The following is a 20,654-nucleotide window of genomic DNA, read 5'->3' as shown; positions in this document are numbered from 1 at the left end:
AGGCTGTAGGCTTACAACCAGGTGCACAGGAACAGGGTGAATGAGGGGGCAGCATGAATTTTATTCTGCCCCGGTCAACCATAACTGGTTATGCCACTGCCTGGGCCTACCGTACCCCTTTCTGCGTTCAGTGGAATTTTAAGGCCCTGGTCCCAAACTGGCTTCCTTATCTTCCTTGGTGATCTGTAGGAGGCAACGTTTAAAAATTGTAAGTGAGAAGAAGGGAGAGAACCTCTGGACAGGAAATTGATCAGATAATGTAAGCTACGTTACTCCAAGACACACCATTGATTGACAAGGGCAGTGATGGCAACGGTTCCTCTTAGATGCACAAAGCACCTTTGCTACACCAGAACAGAGAATGTGAGGTGTTCTGTATAAGAACTCTTGTTGTAGGCTTTATCACAATTACAAAAGTCTGCTTTTCTTAAGATAAGTTTATTATTTTTGTAGGAATAACAAAAGCTCACTTTCTGATGTCTTCTGTAAAACACTTTCAGGCAGATCTATACAAGTATATAGAGAAAGAGGAAAAATACTAAATGGCAATGTACGCCAAGAACGCTGTATTCTCAGATATGAAGACATGTTTGCTAGAGTTTTACATTTTCCTATAGGGTATGCAGGGGTTATAACTAGGCCCTTAGCCTTTAAGTTGACTGAGTCACAACCATGGTTTTTTCAGAGCAATCAGTTCCTTTCCACCCTGAATAGCAGCGACACTGGAAATATGTTGCCATATGTGTGATGTCCTCCTTGGTGCTCTGCCCAGACACAAGAAATCCTTGGCCTACAAGGTTCTTCTTGATAATGAAGCTTCCAGGATTCAGGTGAAGATAAACCTCGGATGAGCTATCTTTACGCACGCATCGGCCATTCCCTGAACACAAAGCCTTACTGCACAGCATCGCTCCAGTGGTCACATTTACCACGTACATACCCAGGGTGTCATCTATGTAGGATTTCACAGCCAGACAAGACTCCTGAAAACATCAAGATAATGATAAAGATATTTATTATTAAAACGGGATCAGATCTCTCTGACCCAGATTAACATAGACATAAACAGAAGAAAGTTATTTAAGGTTTGGAAGTGTTCAAAAGTTTTATGGATTTAAAAAAATACAGAGAACAAGGCTTACAATGTATTTCATTGTTTGGGGGTCTCACACATATTATTTTGGGATATTAAATGGCATAAAGTACAAAATGGTTCTTATAAATATATCATCAGGACCAAAGCAACTACAAGAATATCAGAACAAGTAATGGGAATAAAGAAGAACGGAATGAAGTCAGATCTGCAAGTAAATGTAGTAATGGCAGAAGCTGCTTTGGTCTGGCTACAGACGTAAGTTCTTAGTATTGGGCTATCAAACTTAAGTCCTTGATAGCCCAGTCACTCAGTGATACACTGTTTCAGTTACACAATTATACAATTCCATAACATAGGAGATCTAGCTATTTATTACATCTACAGCTGTTGGCTGTGCGATTCACTATGTAGCCTTTAAGGAGTATAACCCAAGTTGCTAAACACCAGAAAGGAACATGATAAAGTCAGAGGAGACCTGAATCCTTTTAGTGTTAAATATTCCGTTTTTAGTTACCTTGCTCACACTGTAGTCTGCATTTCCCCAGAGGATGACACCAGCTGTACCCAAAGCTGCACTCTGTCCTAATGTCTGGATGAGATCCTCCTGAAGCGAACATACACAATAAAGGTAAATACAAGTCACGGGATGTGTAATACACAACAGTATTCAGGAAACATTCTAGGTTTTTTTATGTGGTTAACATACTGTACGTTGTTTAAATAGGTAAGCAGAAATCCTGACTTGGCAAGGACCTGAACTCAGCAAAAAATGTGTTTAGCAATTTCCTACTGAGTTGAGATAAACACTCGATCGCGTTAAGCACATTTTGAAAGCGCTTCCTGAGCGCCTTTGACCTGAGTGTGCAATCGTCAGAAAGATTATGGTATCGTTCACATCAACAAACATTTGTTTGGGGTTCTAAATTAGAACAATAATGTACTTACAGCATTTTTGGGGGGCAGAATTCTAATTGTACAGCAATCACCTGAAATGTTCCATAATGACTGCTTCACATTCAAGAGTGATCTTTATACATATGGCTCATTGCTTGTAAACACAGCAAGCCAAGCAAGTCTGATGCGTCGTCACTCCTTGGCCTTACACATTATGCGGTGATACCATTCGGGAATTAATTCTCTAACAACAGTAAAATGAAGAATGTCAGCTCAAACTAACTTTGCTTTATGAAGGACCAACTTATCCCACCTTCCCCAAGACATTTGTTGGATTTGGCTTCCCATATTGCATAGTTAATTAGTGAGATAAGGTTTTGTATTTAATGGCAATACACTGATAAATCCCTGTTTCGTGAATAAGATGTATGTCTGACCTCATCATACATCCATCCAAGGTCGTGGCATTAAAAAATGAGCAAAACTCACTGGCTGAAGCTTTCACATCTCTTTCAGGGAAATTCAGAAGCCGTAGAAGCTAATACAGTTGGGGAATGTAAACATGAGTCTTTACTTCAGGAAAAACAGGCAGACTAGATCGGCCGAATGGTCCTTATTTGCTGTCAAAATGTTTCTATCTAGATTTCCAGTATTGAAGGCCAAGTTGGCCGATGTTACAGTTTTTTCACGACCCTGGGTTAACAGACGTTCTCTGAGTCTTGCTGAGATCACACCAGACCTCCCAGATCTCTGGCTCCTTTGCTTTCTCTAGTTTGTGTTGATTGCATCCAGCTGGCTCATATTTATGAGTCATCGATGAGCCACTTCAGTGCTCCATGAATAAATGTATTATACACTTACCAGTAAAATATCACTGCATGTCCAATACAGTCACTGACCTGACATAGCTTTTGGCATGCAAAGGTGAGGAGAAATCACTTCTATTCTGAAAGTAAGGCGAGACCAATGACTGGTTAAGGTCTCTACGCCAGGTAAATTGGGCAGACTAGATGAACCGAAATGGTTCTTATTTGCTGTCAGGTTCTATGTTTCTATGTTAAATGTCCTATCTGGGACCTACATTCCCTTCTCATGGACTGCCTCTTCTATGCTGTAGCCATCTTCAAAATCTGTACTTTTATTTTGCAAAGTATCATGAAACCTTCCAATTTTAAGAGACTCAAGTGCTATACGGAATGGGGCGATATAGTCAATAAAACGTTACATGGAGGTGATTTCAATTTGTCTCTTAGTTGGCTGAGCCATCCACACATTGGTTCTTAGCCAGACCCATACATTACATTAAAAAAGAACTCCCTCCATCCTGTCCACTATTTTCAAACAAATAATTAATCATTAACCACTTAAGGACAATGGGCGGTCCCTAAACCCATTAAAAACATGGGCGAAGATCAGAACACTGCACTGATTACGTTACTCGCAATGTACCAAGCAACGTAATCACGTGAATACAGATGTCACAAATAGCATCTAACACCCATAAACAGTCTGCATAACCCATAAACAATACCATCAATAAAAAAGAACGTGTGAGTTTCTCTTTATGAACCAGTGGTTAAAAAACGAATAATTTGGGAATTGGCACATTGAGCACCCCACTTCAGGCTAATTATGGTCCCCACTGATTCCCACTCTACTTCTCCAAGCTTCCAAGCAATTGCTCAAATATAATAATATTTCCTTGAAATAATACAAAACTGTGTAAACATACAATAAACTTTTGGCATTTCTAATCTCTGTTGCCCCCAACCCATGTTCTGTCTGAAGCTTTGTTGACTACTTGGGGACAGGTGCATCATGGTAAAAGGCTGTTGGAACTCACCTGCATGGTTGACATCAAGTGTATGTTATGATGAACCTTTGCCCCTGTTTGATTTATATTCCATCAATGTGTCATTGTATGATATTGTTTGATAGGAAACCAGTGACAATATAAGTTGGTTATACCAAGCATCTCTAGCTTACCTGAGTGAGGAAGTCCATGCTGTATGTGTACACAATACGAGCGTAGGGAACGACAGGTAGTTCCACCCCTCCTGCAACCTTGGAAACTCTGAAGCCTTCCTCTATCCTGTGTTTCACAAACCTTCCAACATACTCTGACATCTTCAAATCCTGCTCCAAGTATATATCTGGAAATAAGGCTCGGCTAGCCCCCCACAACCAGGACAGAAGGTCATTCCTTCGTATCTCTCTTTTTGGGCATTCGCCTGTGTAATTTTGTGTTTTCTTGTAGTTATAGTTATAGCAGCTGGGAAACCCATAAAAACCCCAAAGTCCACCTGGCTTCATCTTACATCCCAACTCCAAAGTTGACTGCATAAATTCCCGAGCAGCGGCTTCAAATTCCAACTTGGCAGCTTTCAATATCTTTTGTTGTGGCCACTCTGGGTATCTTTGTCTCACCAGGTCAGCTGAACGCTCTTTATACACTGTCATTTTATCCCAGTTACGTATCCACAGAGGTCTCCAGTTCTCCCAGTCTACCACAGCTACCCCCTTGAAAAATGGATCAGGTATGGCTGCCTCCAGGTCAACAGAGGCCTTAGCTAGATGGTCTCTTAGGCTGGCATTTTGGGGGAGCCCATCATTAATAGGGTTCTCCTCTTCATCAAAATAGGGATAGAGACCTATTTGGGTGTTGTAGAAGATCACTACTTCAGAGCCCAGAAATGAGTAGTTTTGATTCTTCACAATATCAAAGGCTCCCAGGTCAAGAGTCACTCCAAACTGTTCATAACATCTAGCGGTTGGGGCATTCCAAATCGTCACAAATGGTTGACCATTAAGAACAGGGTCAGCACTGGCAGATGGAAAAAATACTAGGAGTGAAAGTGTAACACAAATGATGACCTGAAAGAGATACTTTGGGGACATTATTTCAGGACACATGATGATCTTATGCCAGGAACAACACATTTACAACCTTTGAAGTCGAGGATGTCTAGTTTACCAAATGATCTCTTTCGTGGTCCACAAAGAAATGCTCCAACAGATAAATGTCCATGTCCCCAGAAGATCCAAAAGGTTAGCAAGCTGTGTGTCCCGGCCCTCTGTCTGCTCCAGTCTGGTTTGAGGTCTGGGAGGGGGATATTATGAACGAGAATAACACATGAACAGAAGGCAGAGTGTGTCCAGCTTCTGTGAAATGTAACTCACGGTTCAACAGGATTGCATTGAGATTATTTTCAGTGTGAAATTTCCCCTCCCCTGCATTTTATCTCATCCCATTTTCAAGTTCTTTCCGCCCTAAACTTTCTCGCTTCCTCTTTTCAGTCTTATGCCTTTAATTGTAACTCTTTCCAGTTATCCGCTCTCACTTCCCAGGGACACCCTCGCTGAACATACTCCCCTTTCTATGTTAGTATTTCTCTTGGTATTTCTGTTTATAAGTGAAACGCATACATTTGTGTAATAGCCAATCCATAGGAAATTTTCTGAACCCTCCGGGTTGAACCACTTTATTATTTAAGACTTTTAAAATTACTTTTACTAGGGCAGTCCTATGGAACAGTATTTTTCTCTGAGTATGAAATACAGTGATATATATCTATATAGTAATTATTATTATTTCTTGTTTTATATAGTGCCATTATATTCCGCAGCGCCATATAATGGGTAAACAGGACATAAAATGAGTGTATAACATAAACAAGAGGTAAGGGGGGCCCTGCTCAAAAGAGCTTACAATCTGATTTCGTTTTTGTTGATATGCAGACCTATGGATCTCCATGATGAGCCATCATGTGAAGGTGACTCTTCCTACTCACACCGTTCCGAGCTGACTGTTTATGGCTGTGCGATTTTCACCTGTTCTTGCTTAGTTTTGGTGATTTTGTAAGGTGATGGGCGGTATCTACAGCTTAGGTCTTCATGGGAATCATGAAACTAATAAACAACATGGAAATTACTAAACAAGTTATGCCATAATGACATTGGCTCTATGAGTCTTCTGAACAGTCAGTTGCACTCAAATATTATATACCAGAGAGAAATGGAGTGATCGGGATGCTCAATCATCAATAAAATGATAAATAAAATGCCCCTTTACATAGAAACCCTGAGACTGGTGTACAAATCCTGAGACCCCGGAGCACACCGTGAGAGATCCTAAGTATAACAATAACTGGAAAGATGTAGGATATGAAGACACAATTCAATTCTTCATTAAACTACCGGTGCTCCAGGACCAAGTTTCTTAAATGGGTGCATGTAACTGAAGAAAACTTCATTGTATTGCTGTTACAAAAGCCCAATGCAGGGGCATCTGACCTGTGGCCCTCCAGCTGCTGCAGGACTACGTCTCCCATCCTCCTCAACCAGCCCCTTAGCTGAAAGAGCATTATGGGAGATGTAGTCCTGCAGCAGCTGGAGGGCCGCAGGTTGGACACCCCTGGCCTAATATGTTGATTGCAGATTTTAAGTATCATTGTAATATTTAGAAATGTATCCATTTCTTTGTAACTATGTAAGGAAGGGGGATGCGAAAATACTTCCTATTGTGAAAATACTTCCTCTATCAGTTGACTTGCAGATGCCACCCCCTTTAGTAACAATAATAATGACAAAGTAATGTAAAGTGAAATAATAGTGATATATAACGGCACTTATATCCGCGAGTTATTTCGAGTCTGAAACATTTTTGTTCACTTTTAATTAATGAAAACAATGTTAATATAGTCAGATCATGGGCCCCACAGTGTCATTTTAATTGACCTTTTAGGTATATTTACACACCAAAACAACGCTTCATGATCCCGCATACTGCAGGGCAGCAGTTTATCCCACATACTGTGATTATACACATTTGCACACAAAAATAATTATTTCTACTAAAGGGGGAGTTTTGGTTTCAACTCCATACATTAATATTCATTATGAAAGTCCAAAACTGGTAGGTTTTTTCCAGCAAGTGCTGTCTCTTTATACTGCATTATTACATGGCTGAGCAGTTAAATATATATATAGGTTAAGGGCATCCTGCAGAATAAACTCATAAGAGTTCCATCTTCATAATGCGTATTTAAGATTCCCATATTAAGGTGCTGAAACCATATATCTCCTGCTTTCAGTGAATAAATCCCACTGACGTTCATAAACGCCGATGGGAACTCCTACCTGCAGAGTATCTCTTGGATCTGGGGGTTCTGGGGGATCCTCGCACTGTTATTCTGAGCCAAATTCACTAGCGGGCAGCCACACAGCTTCCACTCTTACTGCATGCAGCATGTGATCACAAAAGCGGCTAATACCGGCTGATCTGTCACATGACAGGCAGTAGGAAGATAAGTCACTAATCACTAATCATAGTCCAGAAATGAAGTCTGTCTTGCTGCAGTAGAGGGCCCCATGCACCTAGTCGGCCCCCACACCACCCAGTGCACCTGTATTCCTGCTTTCCAGTTCAGACAACTTTACTGTAGCAAGCGGGGTCCCCTCACTACCTGCCATCATCATCATCACTGCTCATGCCTGCTAAATACAAGCGGTCTCGTGCTGCACAATTCTACATGAATAACAGAACAGTATATGACTTAGAAATATGGGAACAATATTTGAAATGGTACGAGGAAGGTGAAAAAAGGCAGAAAGAGTCAGTATGGAGGGAAGAAGTCAAATAAAATGTAAAGTTTGGGCTGAAAGATCATATATGTTGTAAAATGGTAACAGAATACTCTAATATGGGTTTCTTACAGCTGACTAATTGGTATCTGCAACTTCAGCCTTATAATAACAGAAAGGCAAAAGAAACAAAGAGCTCTTCGTTTTTTTTTAATGTGCACACTATTTAAGAATTGTTTTTTTTTGTAGGCATTGCATTTCATTTTCAGAATGCTATTAGATGTTCCTAATGGTTTCCGCGCCTGACATCAGTGCTAGTTTCAGTTCTGGTTTAACTGCGGTATTTTGCATTACACTTTTAGTAATTACAAATTTTGAAAATGTATCTCTACCTTCACAAGAATGCCTAATGCATATGTTTAAAGTGGATATAAATATAGATATATAAATGTTTAAAAGGGAATTGATAGTAAAAGTTACTATGTTTCAGAGTGTCTACTAAGCTTTAGAACAGTGTAAGGAACAAATGAAACCTTGTATATTAAAGAGTAGTAGATATATTGAATAACCCACAACTGATGGTGATTCCATCTAGAATTTCGAGTTAATGTAGTGTTATTAACCAATATTTTCTTGCTCATAATTTGACTTTCATGTTTTTTGGTGCTCTGGAAAGTGGTACTGGAGTTTTGGTTTTGTATGTGTCAAAAATCCCCAAAATAAATAAATACCTGCTGTAGTTAAAATGTTTTGACATTAGATAGCCCCGGATTTGGTCAGATTGTGGACACTTTCTGCCTCAGTTCCGTGTATTATCCCGGATGCTGGCTCTGTCAATGGAAAAGTCTACATCTCATTGTTCTGTTGTGAAAGACCTTTTCCTGCATGCAATCTGTTCATCACAGATGACACTTCACTCTTATTGTTTGAAAACAATTTCACTGTTGGCAAGTCTTGATAGTCTTTTCTGAGCTTGTTGTTTTTATAACACAATTACAAAGTATTAATAGTATCTAATTAAAAATATAAGGTTGGGGGCCCTTGCCACCATGGGCCCTGGGGCAACTGCCTAGTTGGCTCTATTGTTAATCCTCCCCCTAACTGATAGCTCTGTGGTCCATTTACATTTTTCATGTTATCCCTTTTGAAATGCATGGAAGGATTCTGCAGAATCGCCCCATATGTATTTTTCCCTTTCCTTTCTTGATGGTCTGCCCAGTGAGTTCTGTGCCAGCAGGTAACAGCAGAGGGCAGTCTGTGATAGCTGTATTCACAATGTCTGCTTGGCTATTCCTATGGCCAGACTTAGCTGTTGCCGTATCATATAGCTTCTTGTACATTTGCCTTTTGTGCTTAAAAGTGATCAGTACTGGGACCTCTACTCCACTCGCGATGTCTACATTTCCTCCCTTGGACAACTAATTTGTTCTTTTGGTACCACCAAAGAAGAGGCACTAATTTACTCATTGTCTTTATGAAATGGCATCCCACTACCTGAAGCTCAGTATCTCAAAGATTGATCTGCTGGTTATTCCCTCGCCTTCACTACCCATAATTCCTGATATCTCCATCAATCTCCCCAACATACCACGTTCGCTGCCTTGGTGTCACACTAGACCCCTCATATACAGCTGGTCACCAAATCCTGTCTCCCAAATTACTAATCTATTCCTTTGTGATATCTCGCCTGAATTATTGCAACTCCGTACTACTAAACCTCCTCCTCTCCCGCGTTTCCGCACTCGAGTCCGTACAGAAAACTGCTGACAGACTAATTCTGGGATCGCGTGGCTCTTGATTTGCTGTCCCATTGCCCCCCCCCCCCGACTCCCCATATCCACCAGGTTTAAACTCCTGACCTACAGAGCCCTTGGAAACATTTTAACCTCCATATCTCTTATCTCCAAATACTGTCCAAACCATCCTCTTCCGCCTCTTACCACACAGATATCTAGGATTTTACGTATGTTCTTCTGGTTCTCTGGGATTCTCTACATCTCTACTCTGACTTTAAATGCTCACTAAAAATCCACCTATACAGAGAAGCAGACAATCTGCCAAGGGTGCCTAGGGGGCATAAAGCATATCTGGGGGGGCAGGTGGGCATTTTCTAGGGGGCATAAAGCATATCGGGGGGCATTTCTAGGGGGCATAAAGCATATCTGGGGGGTCAGAGTGGCATATCAGGAGGGCATATCTATAAGTAAGGTACATTATGAATTAAGGGGGGGCTTAAAATGGCTATTGGTTTTCTGTTTGTATATAACATATGCTGACAAACTGATAGATACCAAAAAATGATAAAATACCTGTAAGGGTGCGGCCTATAATCGGGTGCGGCCTATATTCGAGCCAAGAAGGTATATAAGATTTATAACCTGCCAACTCCTAGAAGAGTTTTGCGGTAATACTACTCATGTTCTAGCTAAAAAATGCTGATATGGTAAGAATGTTGTTGCAATGTGATCGGGAAACATGTAGAGAAAGCGACCTGAGGACATTGAACATGGACGGCATAACCCATTAACCAGTCAAACCATTAACCAGCCCATAGTCCTTCAAATACTGCAACGCAAACACAAGGGCCTGGAGGGATCCAGACAAATACATAAAAATCCGCGAGCATTATTGGGACGTTAACTGCCACGTACACATACTAGTATGAAGATATACTAAGAACAGATAAAAATATACAACTAAAATATCACCAATCACACTCTTAATGGGCTATGATATATTTATATGAATTTAAATTTATTTTATCATAGATAATCCTCAAAACTAGCAGAGCGGAATTGTTCCTGTTATAGAGGATGGGTTTGCTCTCGTGCCTATGGTCATACGTCTATATTAATGTTAGGGTAACAATGAAACGGAGATGAAGGAAGGAAAAAAAAGAAGGTATGGAATGGTGAAAACGGGGTAGATGGAACAATCAGGGTAGAAAGGGGAGTGAATGTTTGCTGCTTGAGAGACCAATAAGCCAAGTTTGCCCTATTGACCTTAAAGGTCTTTTATCCTGCTTCCAGTGCTTAACATTTTGCCCTAGTTCCTTATCATATATGGTCTAAATTATATCCTGGCTACTTGGCCTAGCTGTTCCCTGCTAGATCCCATACATTGGCTCCCATTGTTCTGTTTGACCACAACCGGGTCAATACCTCATACCCCAAAACATGGATGTCTCACAACTAGCTAGATGTCTAGTAGAATGCTTCTTATCGTGGTTTATCCTGTAGTTGATTTCTTCCAAATGTTGAAAGGAACAGTAATGTGTTTAATATTAATATTTTGTACATAATACATCATAGAAATTTCCCTGTGCATTGTCCTAGGGTTGCTTTGAACAAAACCAGTATATAAGGAGGTTAATATTCTTCTCTTGACTTCACCATCCTAACTTGTCTGACAGGCTTTCATGCTGCCGGCCAACACGTTCTCACGCTGACGGCATCGACAGCCTACCTGCTGCCTCCATTGCAAAACCAGCCGTGGGGAAAACATACCAGTATTTTCTGTGAAATACTAAGAAATGTGCATAAAAAAGATACTATATAAAACAGATTACAGAACCTGTTATTAACCTATAAAGATCTGTACAGAATTTTAATGTAAAATACAGTTTATTTATTCTTTAACATAAGAGTGGGTCAGAGACAGACTGGTATTAACACCATGTTAATATAATAACACGGCACCTAAAATTCTTTTCATTAAAGGCTGAATACTAAGGCATCCATATAATAATGTTTCCAGTGTATTTAATGACTTATCACGCATGTGTTATTGTATGCAGTAACTTGGTGTGTAATAACACACATACACAAATGTATATTCTTTGTGGTTACCTCCATATATGCAGAGATGTGATATTTAAGTATATTTAATCCTTTGTCCCCTAACTTATTTAAAAAAAATCTATAGAGCGGTTGCGTTGATAAAGTATGTGCATGTTCAGTGTGTCTACCTTCACAGAACAGCAAACAAATGTATTTTTCCTAGAAAGACTGGTTACCAAAGCATTTTTGCATTTCTGCACGGTCAGCATGTCATTGAAGGCTTTTCACTTTATTCTTTTTGTTTTCCAGTTATATAAGTAAGTACATTTTATTCAAAGTTCAAAAATGTTATGCATCATTTTAATAGATTGTATCATTTTCAACAACTTTTTTTTTTAAATTTTAAAATATTGGCGCTTCCTTATACTGGAACAAACTCTGTGATGCTGATTATTCCGCTTTAGACGATTCCTAGCATGATTTCTTGCTCCTGAGATGGGTCATTTGTTTGTTTGTTTGTTGTTTTTTTTTATTTGATGTTTCTTATTTTGTTTGTTCAAAGATATGGCGAACAACAAAAGAATCTACCAGTTCGAGAAAATATTGATGATGTTAATCCTAGCTGAAGGATATTATAATTCCTCTTTATGATCTTGAACATTTATTCATTGTATGGAGCTTTACCATTTTATTTAAAAATTTAAAGAAAATTTGGAAACATGACATATTTATTGGTTAACTGAATTGCAGTAGATTGCATGCTTTCAAGACTACTTGGGTCTCTTGTTTAGGTATATGTCTATATACCCGTCACAGTGGGCTGACCATTCATGAATGGGTGGATTGGGATGGGTCGATTGCTTATTAACCCCTTAATGACAAAGCCCGTACATGTACGGGCTCAAAATCCATTGTTTTCAATGGGTTTTGGGACCGCCCATTGTCCTTAAGGGGTTAATTTATTTTTTTCCTTTTTGTTGATTTGATTTTGTTGATTTTGTGGTAAACAATGGCAAACAACCAACGTTCACAGTCAGAAGTAACATGAATCTCAAGACAAGTCTAACCAGAAGTCATTAAATATATTACGGTGACCTTGACCATTAAAATCTTGACTAGCTCGCTTGACGACGCTTGTCTGGCCTTAACAAAGTGTCTTGCGCAGCTCTGTGCTGTAATTAACCACCCAGGCCGTCCCCATTGATAGGACAGTTATACATGTTACAGGTAAAGCTTGAAATACTCGTATCATGCTATATTTAACACTGGAAATACATTTCTAATTCATTTATTGGGCAAAACAAACCAGAGCTCTTGTATTTTTTGTAACAAGCAATATGAAGACCAAAAAAAAGACGTTCGGGAAATAAATACATCTGTATTCAATAAAAGAAATAAATACCTACGATTGTTTAAAATTGTTTTATTATTATTTGTGCAATATCTACGTAGTAATATTTTTTCATGGTAGCTGACTATAAATGGAAAGTACGTTTCGTATATCCACAGCTGTGTAAATAAGGAGCCGAGGAGCTGGTTTATTTGTGGTCTGTGGTTTATAACCATTCTCATATGTGTTGTGTTGTGTTGGCTCCTTCTGTGCAATTTGTACCCCTCCAGGCCTTGTAACAGCGACACTGGAATTGTGTCCACGTCTGACTGAGGTTCCCGTTGGAGGTCGCGTTATCCACAATGAGTCCTTCTTTGAGAGGATTGTTTGTGATGGTGAAGATCTTGGGGTCAAGGTGGAGATGGGCATCAGAGGAAGGGTCTTTCCGTACACAGCGTCCGTGACCAGCGCACCTGGACTGACTGCACAGGATCGCTGCTCTGGTCACATTCTTTACGTATTTACCTAAGGTCTCGTGTACATAGGACTTCACCGCAAGGCAGGACTCCTAGGTAAAGGACAGTGACACAGACACACAGTAATTGTTAATTCCATTAAATACCAGCTTGATGAAGATTAAAGAAATATTCATACAAGATGGAAAAATGATAACCACAATGTCTACCAAAAACCTCTTAGTGAAACTATATTGCAGGTATATATATATATATGGAGCTGCAATATTTCAAACAAAATGCCATTTAATGTGTAAATTGAACCAATGCTGGTATACTTGTCTCCAGTGAGCACGGTACACTTGGATTTCATGAAACGGACGTAAACAAAATAGTCCAAATTGGTGGAGTGAAACCAAGCAAGCGTCACCATGACGACCAAGGAGAACATTTGTAGCATTAACTATTAAATACTGAAATTTCTGTATTAAGTCAAATAAATATTGAACTCTTTAAATTTTCTGCGGTCTGTTTCGAAATGGAAATATTGTGTCTATCATCGAGTTTTTATGATTTTTGCTGCCTAACGCTGGTCAGTCATAACATTAGTTATTATATAGATATATGTAGTCTATAGACCTCAATATACAGTTTGTGGCAAAAAATCAAATAACATTATTTTGTATATATTTTGACGTCATTGACCATTGGCCTTGCATAATATCGTTTCGTTTCCCCAAAATAAAATTTGAATTCAGTTTGTATAACTCAAGAAAGAGCATTCCAACTAAAGATAACCTAAGCAGAAAGACATATAAAATATCTAATCATTAGGGCGACTATTCATGTATACCATTTTGTAAGCAAAAATGAATGCATTTTGTTGGATCTACCTTGATTTTTTTCATACTTTGGTGCTGCTCGATCCATATATTTTACTAGATAAAATAAGGGCAGCGGTACAGCAGACACAGTGGGTGGGGGGATAATTCTTACATATCAAAATTCTCTTTGTAAACATCTGGGGTATAAACTGTTTTGCTTGAGGGCACCAAGTGACCCTGAGTGAGAGTAGGAAGAATTTTTACCTTGACTGCCTTTTTTACCTTTAGAAAAAGGTTTAGAAAAACATACAATTGCCCTGGACTAAACACGGGTCAGGACAAAGATATTCCAACCAAGATAGTCTGACCCTGACTTTTATTTCTGCTCATAGCAAAAATTAAACGTACTGGAATTTGCCTTCGTTGGAAAAATGAATTTGCTATTTGCAACAATGCACGGTATGTAATTACAAGCTCAAGGGCTAATCGAGGTATAATGCCAGTGAAATTGCCTCTAGGGCATGACACTAGTTATCAATCAATTATATTTAACAGTACGTTTCACTTTGAAGGTAAATGGGAGTTTTGCTGTTTATTTAGCTTTAAAAAGCCATTACTGAAGTCTTCTGTTTGAAATCAATGCGATGACTGAGTTACTCACCTAGTTACCCAAATCTGTCTTATTCTAGAGATTCAGTAGAATCAGTGGCCTCAATGTAGGACCTTAGTCTTTGTGATTTTAGGATGATGCAAAATATATTACTCTGCGATATACCACAGGATTCATTTCGAAATATTCAGAGTGGAAGATGTGTTTATTTTGTTTGTAAAGGCACTGGGGCTTTATGGCTGTTTTGTGGATAATTTTGACCGCTACCATGCAATCCCTGATGGGGACAAAAGCCAACCTGACCTTTCCAAACCCCTCCTTGTCCCAGCACTGAATAGAAGGTGAAGCCGGTGAAGTATCGACCCCACTTTTTCTCATGTGAGACTGGGATGGAGGTTCACCGTTTAGCAAGACAATGACCCTAAGCATATTGCTAAAGCAGCACTTGAGTGGTTTAAGGGGAAACATTTGAATGTCTTGGAATGGCCTAGTCAGAGCCCAAACCTCAGTCCAGTCTGTGTAATGACTTAAATGACCAGCGGAACCCATCCAACTTGAAGGAGCTTTAGCAGTTTTAACTTAAAGAACAGGCCAAAATCCCAGGGCCAAGCTTATAGAGACGCACCCCAAGAGACTTGCGGGGGGGGGGGTGAATAGTTGTGCACTCTCAGGTTTTCTGTTTTTGTGTCTTATCTCTTTTTATTTCACAATAAAAATATTTTGCATCATACAAACCCCCAACAAATCCATTTTAATTCCAGGTTGTAATGCAACAAAATAGAAAAAATGCCAAGACCCTCTGAAAGCTCGTGGCCATTGTAGCCTGAAGGTAACTGACTAAGTGAGGCGCTCCATACATATTGCCTTAATTTATCAAGAAAAGAATACTATGGGGTAAAAATGTGGTGACTTTTTATGGGAAAGTCTGGTTTTTAGTTACCTTGCTCGCACTGTAGTCTGTATTTCCCCAGAGGATGATGCCAGCTGCTCCCAGTGCTGCACTCTGTCCTAATGTCTGAATCAAATCCCCCTGCAGAGAATATATGAACCAACAATGGAATTCAGACACACAATGGATATTATGCTTATTCTATGGCAGGTTTGACAAATTGCAGACATAGGTAGACACTGCTCCTAAAATTTGAATGCTGCTGCTGTCCAGGACCTACTTTCTGGGGTGCCTGAATCATTGGGAAAACTTAGGGTTGCTACCCATCCAGCATAGGACCTAGGGCTAGATTCAGGGCCAGACTGACGATGAAGAGGCAGCTCTGACAGTAGACGCTCACTACTTTTTTATGCGGCAGATCGGGTGAGTTTGTGTGAGGCACTGTTGGCAGGTGGCCCACCGGAAATTTGCCCAGTTTGCCAGATGGTCAGTCTAGGCCTGGCTAGGGTCCCGACATGGTCTGAACGTGGGGTTATGACATAATTTCCCTGCCCTCAGACATAATCAGCACGTGAGGGAGTCCGCAAGGGACCAGGAGAGCTGGTGACCATTCCTTCCTACAACAACAAAACCAGAGGTGTGAAAGTGTGTGTGTGTATCTGTGTCTTACTATATAAGCACTGTATATCAGTGTGTGTGTAAGTATATTCCTGTGTGTGTTTAGTAGGCGTTTATTGTATGTGAGTACTGTACAGCATGTGTATACTGCATATAATTATTTGTAATAAATAAATGTACAAACTAGAGTATCTTTAAACAGAAATGCACGTTCAACAAGGTTACGAAGGGTGATGACATTTTTGAGACCAAAGGCTTGCAGGAACCTAGCCCTACGAGCAAAGGTTCAGTATTTACTAATTCAGTATATATATATATATCAGATAAATGTATTATTTACATGATGTTTGAAAGAACAAATATATGAATAAACACATGTTTAAATGGTGTGCAGAGGCTGACGGTTACCTGAGTGAGAAAGTCCATGCTGTATGTATACACAATGCGAGCATAAGGTAACACAGGCAGATCGACTCCAGGTGCCACCTTAGCGACTCTGAAACCTTCTTCCACCCTGTGCTTCACAAAACATCTAACATGCTTTGACTTCTTCAGTTGCTTTTCCAGGTATATGTCAGGATACAGAGCCCTGCTGGCCCTCCACAACCATGTAAGAAGGTCGTTCCTGCGTTTTTCACTTACAGGACACATGCCTGTGTAATTATAACTAGAGTCCTTGTATTCATAGTTGAAGCAGTTGGGAAAACCATAGAAACCCCACAAACCGTTAGGGTTTAATCTTTGGGCAAGCTCCAGGGTGGATTTCATGAACTTCTGGCTGGCATCCTCAAATTCCATCCTGGCTTTTTTTACAGCCTTTCGGAAAGGCAGCTCTGGGTGTTTCTGGTGCACTAGTTCTAGGGAGCGCAGTTTGTATAACATCCTTTGTTTCCAGTTGCGATTCCAGAGAGGTTGCCAGTTTTCCCAATCTACTACTGCTACTCCTTTGAAATTCTTGCCAGATATAGTTGCCTCTAGGTCTTGTCTTGCTTTCATCAGGTGTTCCTCAAGGCTGGCATTCTGGGGTAGCCCTCCATTGACAGGCTTCGTGTCCTGGTCATAATGAGGATAGTGGCCCAGCTGATTGCTATAGAAGATCACCACTTGGTCTCCAAGGAATGAGTGGTTCTGGTTCATCACAATATCAAAAACATCCAAGTCAATTTCTACACCAAACCTTTCCAAGCACGGGCGTGTGGGAGCATTCCAAACTGTGACAAATGGAAGGTCTAACAGAACTGGATCAGAACCAGAAGGAACAAATAAAGAGAGGAAGGAAGGAATAATGCACAGGATGGTCTTGAAACCTCTTAAGGATTGCATTTTAGCTGGATGCAGGCTTGTACCCTTTTATGTACCACATACCTCCTGAAAAGAAAGATCAATGTCAAAAATGTACTAGCTGTATAGGAGCAGTGATTACTACTGGGTGCAATGCCTCTTTACCACCTCTGTCCCTATGCCTGGTGGGCAGGGAGACCTATACCCTTTGTTCTATGTGTCTGTTATGGTGCCAGGGTATGATGCCATAACTTGTCACCTTAAGTCTTCATGCATATGCAGGAAATGGGAGAAGAGTGACTGCGACACAAATATCCTACTCCTGCACTATACCACCATCAGGATCGAACCTGGGATAACTCCCCCCTCACACACACACGTTGGCAGTAAAAATGATGGGGAGGCGGTGAAAGGATGACCAGCAAGGGTGGGCAATAAAATATTTTAGGCAAGGTGGCCATCTGTCACATGAATTCTACTCTGCCTCCTCCCTGCTTTCTCTTCCCTAGGATATGTTTTCCCATTCTTCCCAACTCTCTTTTGGAAATCATATCACTCTATTGATCTGAATACTTGAATACTTATGTTATTCATGGGATCACCTCCATTGCACTCAGGCTAAATAGTTAGCCAACAGCTCATTTTTGTTTCCATCGATCCATTAAGCTTTGGTCTTAACAAAAAATATATATATTTTTTTTAACACAAACCAGTATATTTTATATTAGTATATTTATAGTACCGGCCCTTTTACTCTACAATGACATAGTGGGCAACAAAATAGACCATGCAAAGCCAATATGCAGCTATCCAACTGCTGATGGACAACAGATCCCATGATCTTTTGCTTAGCCACCCAATCTTTGATCTTAGCTGAAAATAATGGGAATTGTAGAACAAGCTACATTTCCCACATTATTAACTTGTACATATAAAGGATTGCAGAAATACCTTTTTTCAAAATGAAACATATACTACCAAATTGTTAAAAGCTAAATAACAATGCAAACAATGCATGCAGACTACTTGTGTGATTCTGATGTCGTATATAAGGGTCTCACCTGAATTCCAAGTTCCTTTGGGAATTGTTGAATTCAAAGACTGCTAAATGCTTCCATCACATAACATGAGCAATATGAGCTGGTCTGCTACTAGCCCCGACTCCGAGCCCTGCCAGTCCTGTTCCCATGGTCTAATCACTTGCAATGACAGCTAATAATATAAGGCTTGTGGAGTAACTCCTTCTTCTCAGGTTACATGTCTCCAAGGCACCCTACTTCTTCTAACTCACTCACTGTAAGCATGCTGCTTGCTTACATTTCTCTGTTTGTCTATTTTTTTCATTAACACTTTGATGAGTTTCAGACTTTCAATTTCAGATTTAAAGGGAACTTCGCTGAAAGTAGGTCTTTTACAGAAATCTCAACTTTCCGCAAATACTTTTTCATCCAGGTATTGTATTGTAACTGACCTGTGGATGCAGTCAATTACAGAATATTGGTCACTGAGCAGGGAGCGTTGAGCTTATCGGGGTTTTGCCCTTTGATAACATCAGCACACTTCTTCTTGTGCATAAAACCAGTGCATTTAAGGGTATTTAAAGCATATAGATAGCAAACTATGTATAATATCACATGCACATGACCCCCATCGGATTATAATCATCTGAGGCAATTTCTCTGCAAAGAATCCCAAAATCACCCTTTTAAAGAAGACAGAAGGACACCCAATGAACCACCCCAATGCTTCTCCATGCTTTATTTTTTCTTTCTGACTTAGCAACACTAGTATGCTCCAGGGTCCAGGAACTGTGAGATAACACTGGCCCGGAGGAATGGTAACCTGCCCCACACATTGCTCCATACCCCTGACTGATGCTAGAGGCAACAGAATACATACATAGGCATAAAGATATATTCTAGATCAATGCTGTGAAAACAAAGTCAGCCAATCAGTAGTGGTGATAGGTTTCTGGTGGGTGGTAGGCCCTCTGCCACCACATGGATGTCAGGTCCCCATCTTGGCGAATGAAGCCCACGGGGGCCAGAATGGACTAGAGTGGGCCCTGACAGAGTGCTGAGCAGGGCTAGGCTAAGGCAGGAAGTGTGGATTTTAGGGGAGGAGTTTTGGTAGGAAGATATTTAAGTTTGGTGATCACAGGGGTACGGATCCATTTTGTTTAACCTTACCTGGTGTTGTTTGTCGCACCCTCCCTGCCCTTATGTGGTTGAGTTTGTGGAGTGGTGTTGCTGCATTAGTCACAGTCGTGGGCGGTAGCTTGCCAGATATCCAAGGGGTTAATGTGGTGGTATGATCATTGGTGGTCATAACCGGTGGGAGGTTCCTTGCAAGGAGTGGTGGTCGGAACCTCAGGTCCGTGTTAGGGCATCCTGGTATGTCCCCTCCCAAAATTGGTGTGTGGTTTGGTACCTGGATAACTTGGCAAGCTAGGTTGGTTTTGGTTACGTCATTGTCTGGTAACGCATCTATGTTTATTATTTCAGGTTTTATGGGACAATGACTGTTCAATAAAACGGCTGAGGCCTTTTCAAACCCATATTGTGTGTTGGTGTTTTATTTAATTGAGTAACTGAGCTGAGCCTGGCCCGTGAGTCGAAGCTACATCTGTCATAGACTTCCCAGTACACCACTGCTCAAAGGGCTCGTTACAATGGAGATGTCTAATCTCCCAAACTGGTTGATTCACGTTATGGACTGTGCCAAGCCAGCACAGGCTACCCAGAATGCTGCTTCCAGGGCTGAGGCACCCTTAAGAGGCAGAGCGCCAGGATATAACGTCATATCTCGCTGCTCAGCAGTAAGGACAGAGTCAGTGCCGGGGGGGGGCTGGTGGTGCTGGCTTAGGGCAGCGAGGAAGATAAAATACGTTGCTGCCTATGAAGCTACATAGAGAGTGTTTTATTAATATATAAAGAGCAAAGTCTAGTGTAAAGGGGTAATAAATGCCCTGGTGAGTGCTCCACTTTTGTCAGGTTGCACTTTTATAATATAAAAAATACTTATTTGAATCCGTAGGATTTGCAAAAAAGTGGCACTAAAATCCTTACTTGCTTCCTCTTTTCATTAATGCTATATAAAATAGTAAATAAAATAATAATAATAATAGTATCAAGGGAAAATTAGTGACCGTGTCATAAGGATGTAAGGATGTTATAAATGCAATCGCGTAAAATGTCTCCATCTAAAGAATCAAGCAAAAAAAAAAAAATCCAAAGCATGACATTTTAATCTCCATTAATTTCAAGATCTTTTACTTGTTTTTCTAAATCTTATG

General features: G+C 40.3%; 2 protein-coding genes across 2 annotated transcripts; both read right to left on the bottom strand.

The window, feature by feature from the left end:
- Positions 1-422: 422 nt before the first annotated feature.
- Positions 423-5,160, bottom strand: LOC128500022 (hyaluronidase-1-like). Its single transcript, XM_053469031.1, has 3 exons — positions 3,977-5,160; positions 1,611-1,700; positions 423-983 (listed from the first exon to the last, which is right to left on the bottom strand). Exons 1-3 carry the CDS (start codon positions 4,928-4,930, stop codon positions 651-653), a joined length of 1,377 nt encoding a protein of 458 aa, XP_053325006.1. The 5' UTR covers positions 4,931-5,160; the 3' UTR covers positions 423-650.
- A 7,612-nt stretch (positions 5,161-12,772) lies between these two features.
- On the bottom strand, positions 12,773-18,554 carry LOC128500361 (hyaluronidase-1-like). Its single transcript, XM_053469480.1, has 4 exons — positions 18,421-18,554; positions 16,487-17,446; positions 15,512-15,601; positions 12,773-13,250 (listed from the first exon to the last, which is right to left on the bottom strand). Exons 2-4 carry the CDS (start codon positions 17,399-17,401, stop codon positions 12,921-12,923), a joined length of 1,335 nt encoding a protein of 444 aa, XP_053325455.1. The 5' UTR covers positions 17,402-17,446; positions 18,421-18,554; the 3' UTR covers positions 12,773-12,920.
- Between the last annotated feature and the right edge of the window lie 2,100 nt (positions 18,555-20,654).

This window comes from Spea bombifrons, chromosome 6, assembly GCF_027358695.1.
Source record: "Spea bombifrons isolate aSpeBom1 chromosome 6, aSpeBom1.2.pri, whole genome shotgun sequence".
NCBI classification, from domain to species: Eukaryota; Metazoa; Chordata; class Amphibia; order Anura; family Pelobatidae; genus Spea; species Spea bombifrons.
This window is presented reverse-complemented; position numbering and strand designations above follow the sequence as displayed.

What these genes read in the sequence shown, in the direction of transcription:
- LOC128500022 (XM_053469031.1), bottom strand. Translation starts at nt 4,930, where the DNA reads ATGTGTTGTTCCTGGCATAAGATCATCATGTGTCCTGAAATAATGTCC. An exon ending in GCATGGACTTCCTCACTCAG is followed by an intron (nt 1,701 to 3,976) that starts GTAAGCTAGAGA and finishes TGTTCGCTTCAG; the next exon opens with GAGGATCTCATCCAGACATT. An exon ending in CAGACTACAGTGTGAGCAAG is followed by an intron (nt 984 to 1,610) that starts GTAACTAAAAAC and finishes TGATGTTTTCAG; the next exon opens with GAGTCTTGTCTGGCTGTGAA.
- LOC128500361 (XM_053469480.1), bottom strand. Translation starts at nt 17,401, where the DNA reads ATGCAATCCTTAAGAGGTTTCAAGACCATCCTGTGCATTATTCCTTCC. An exon ending in GCATGGACTTTCTCACTCAG is followed by an intron (nt 15,602 to 16,486) that starts GTAACCGTCAGC and finishes TATTCTCTGCAG; the next exon opens with GGGGATTTGATTCAGACATT. An exon ending in CAGACTACAGTGCGAGCAAG is followed by an intron (nt 13,251 to 15,511) that starts GTAACTAAAAAC and finishes TCCTTTACCTAG; the next exon opens with GAGTCCTGCCTTGCGGTGAA.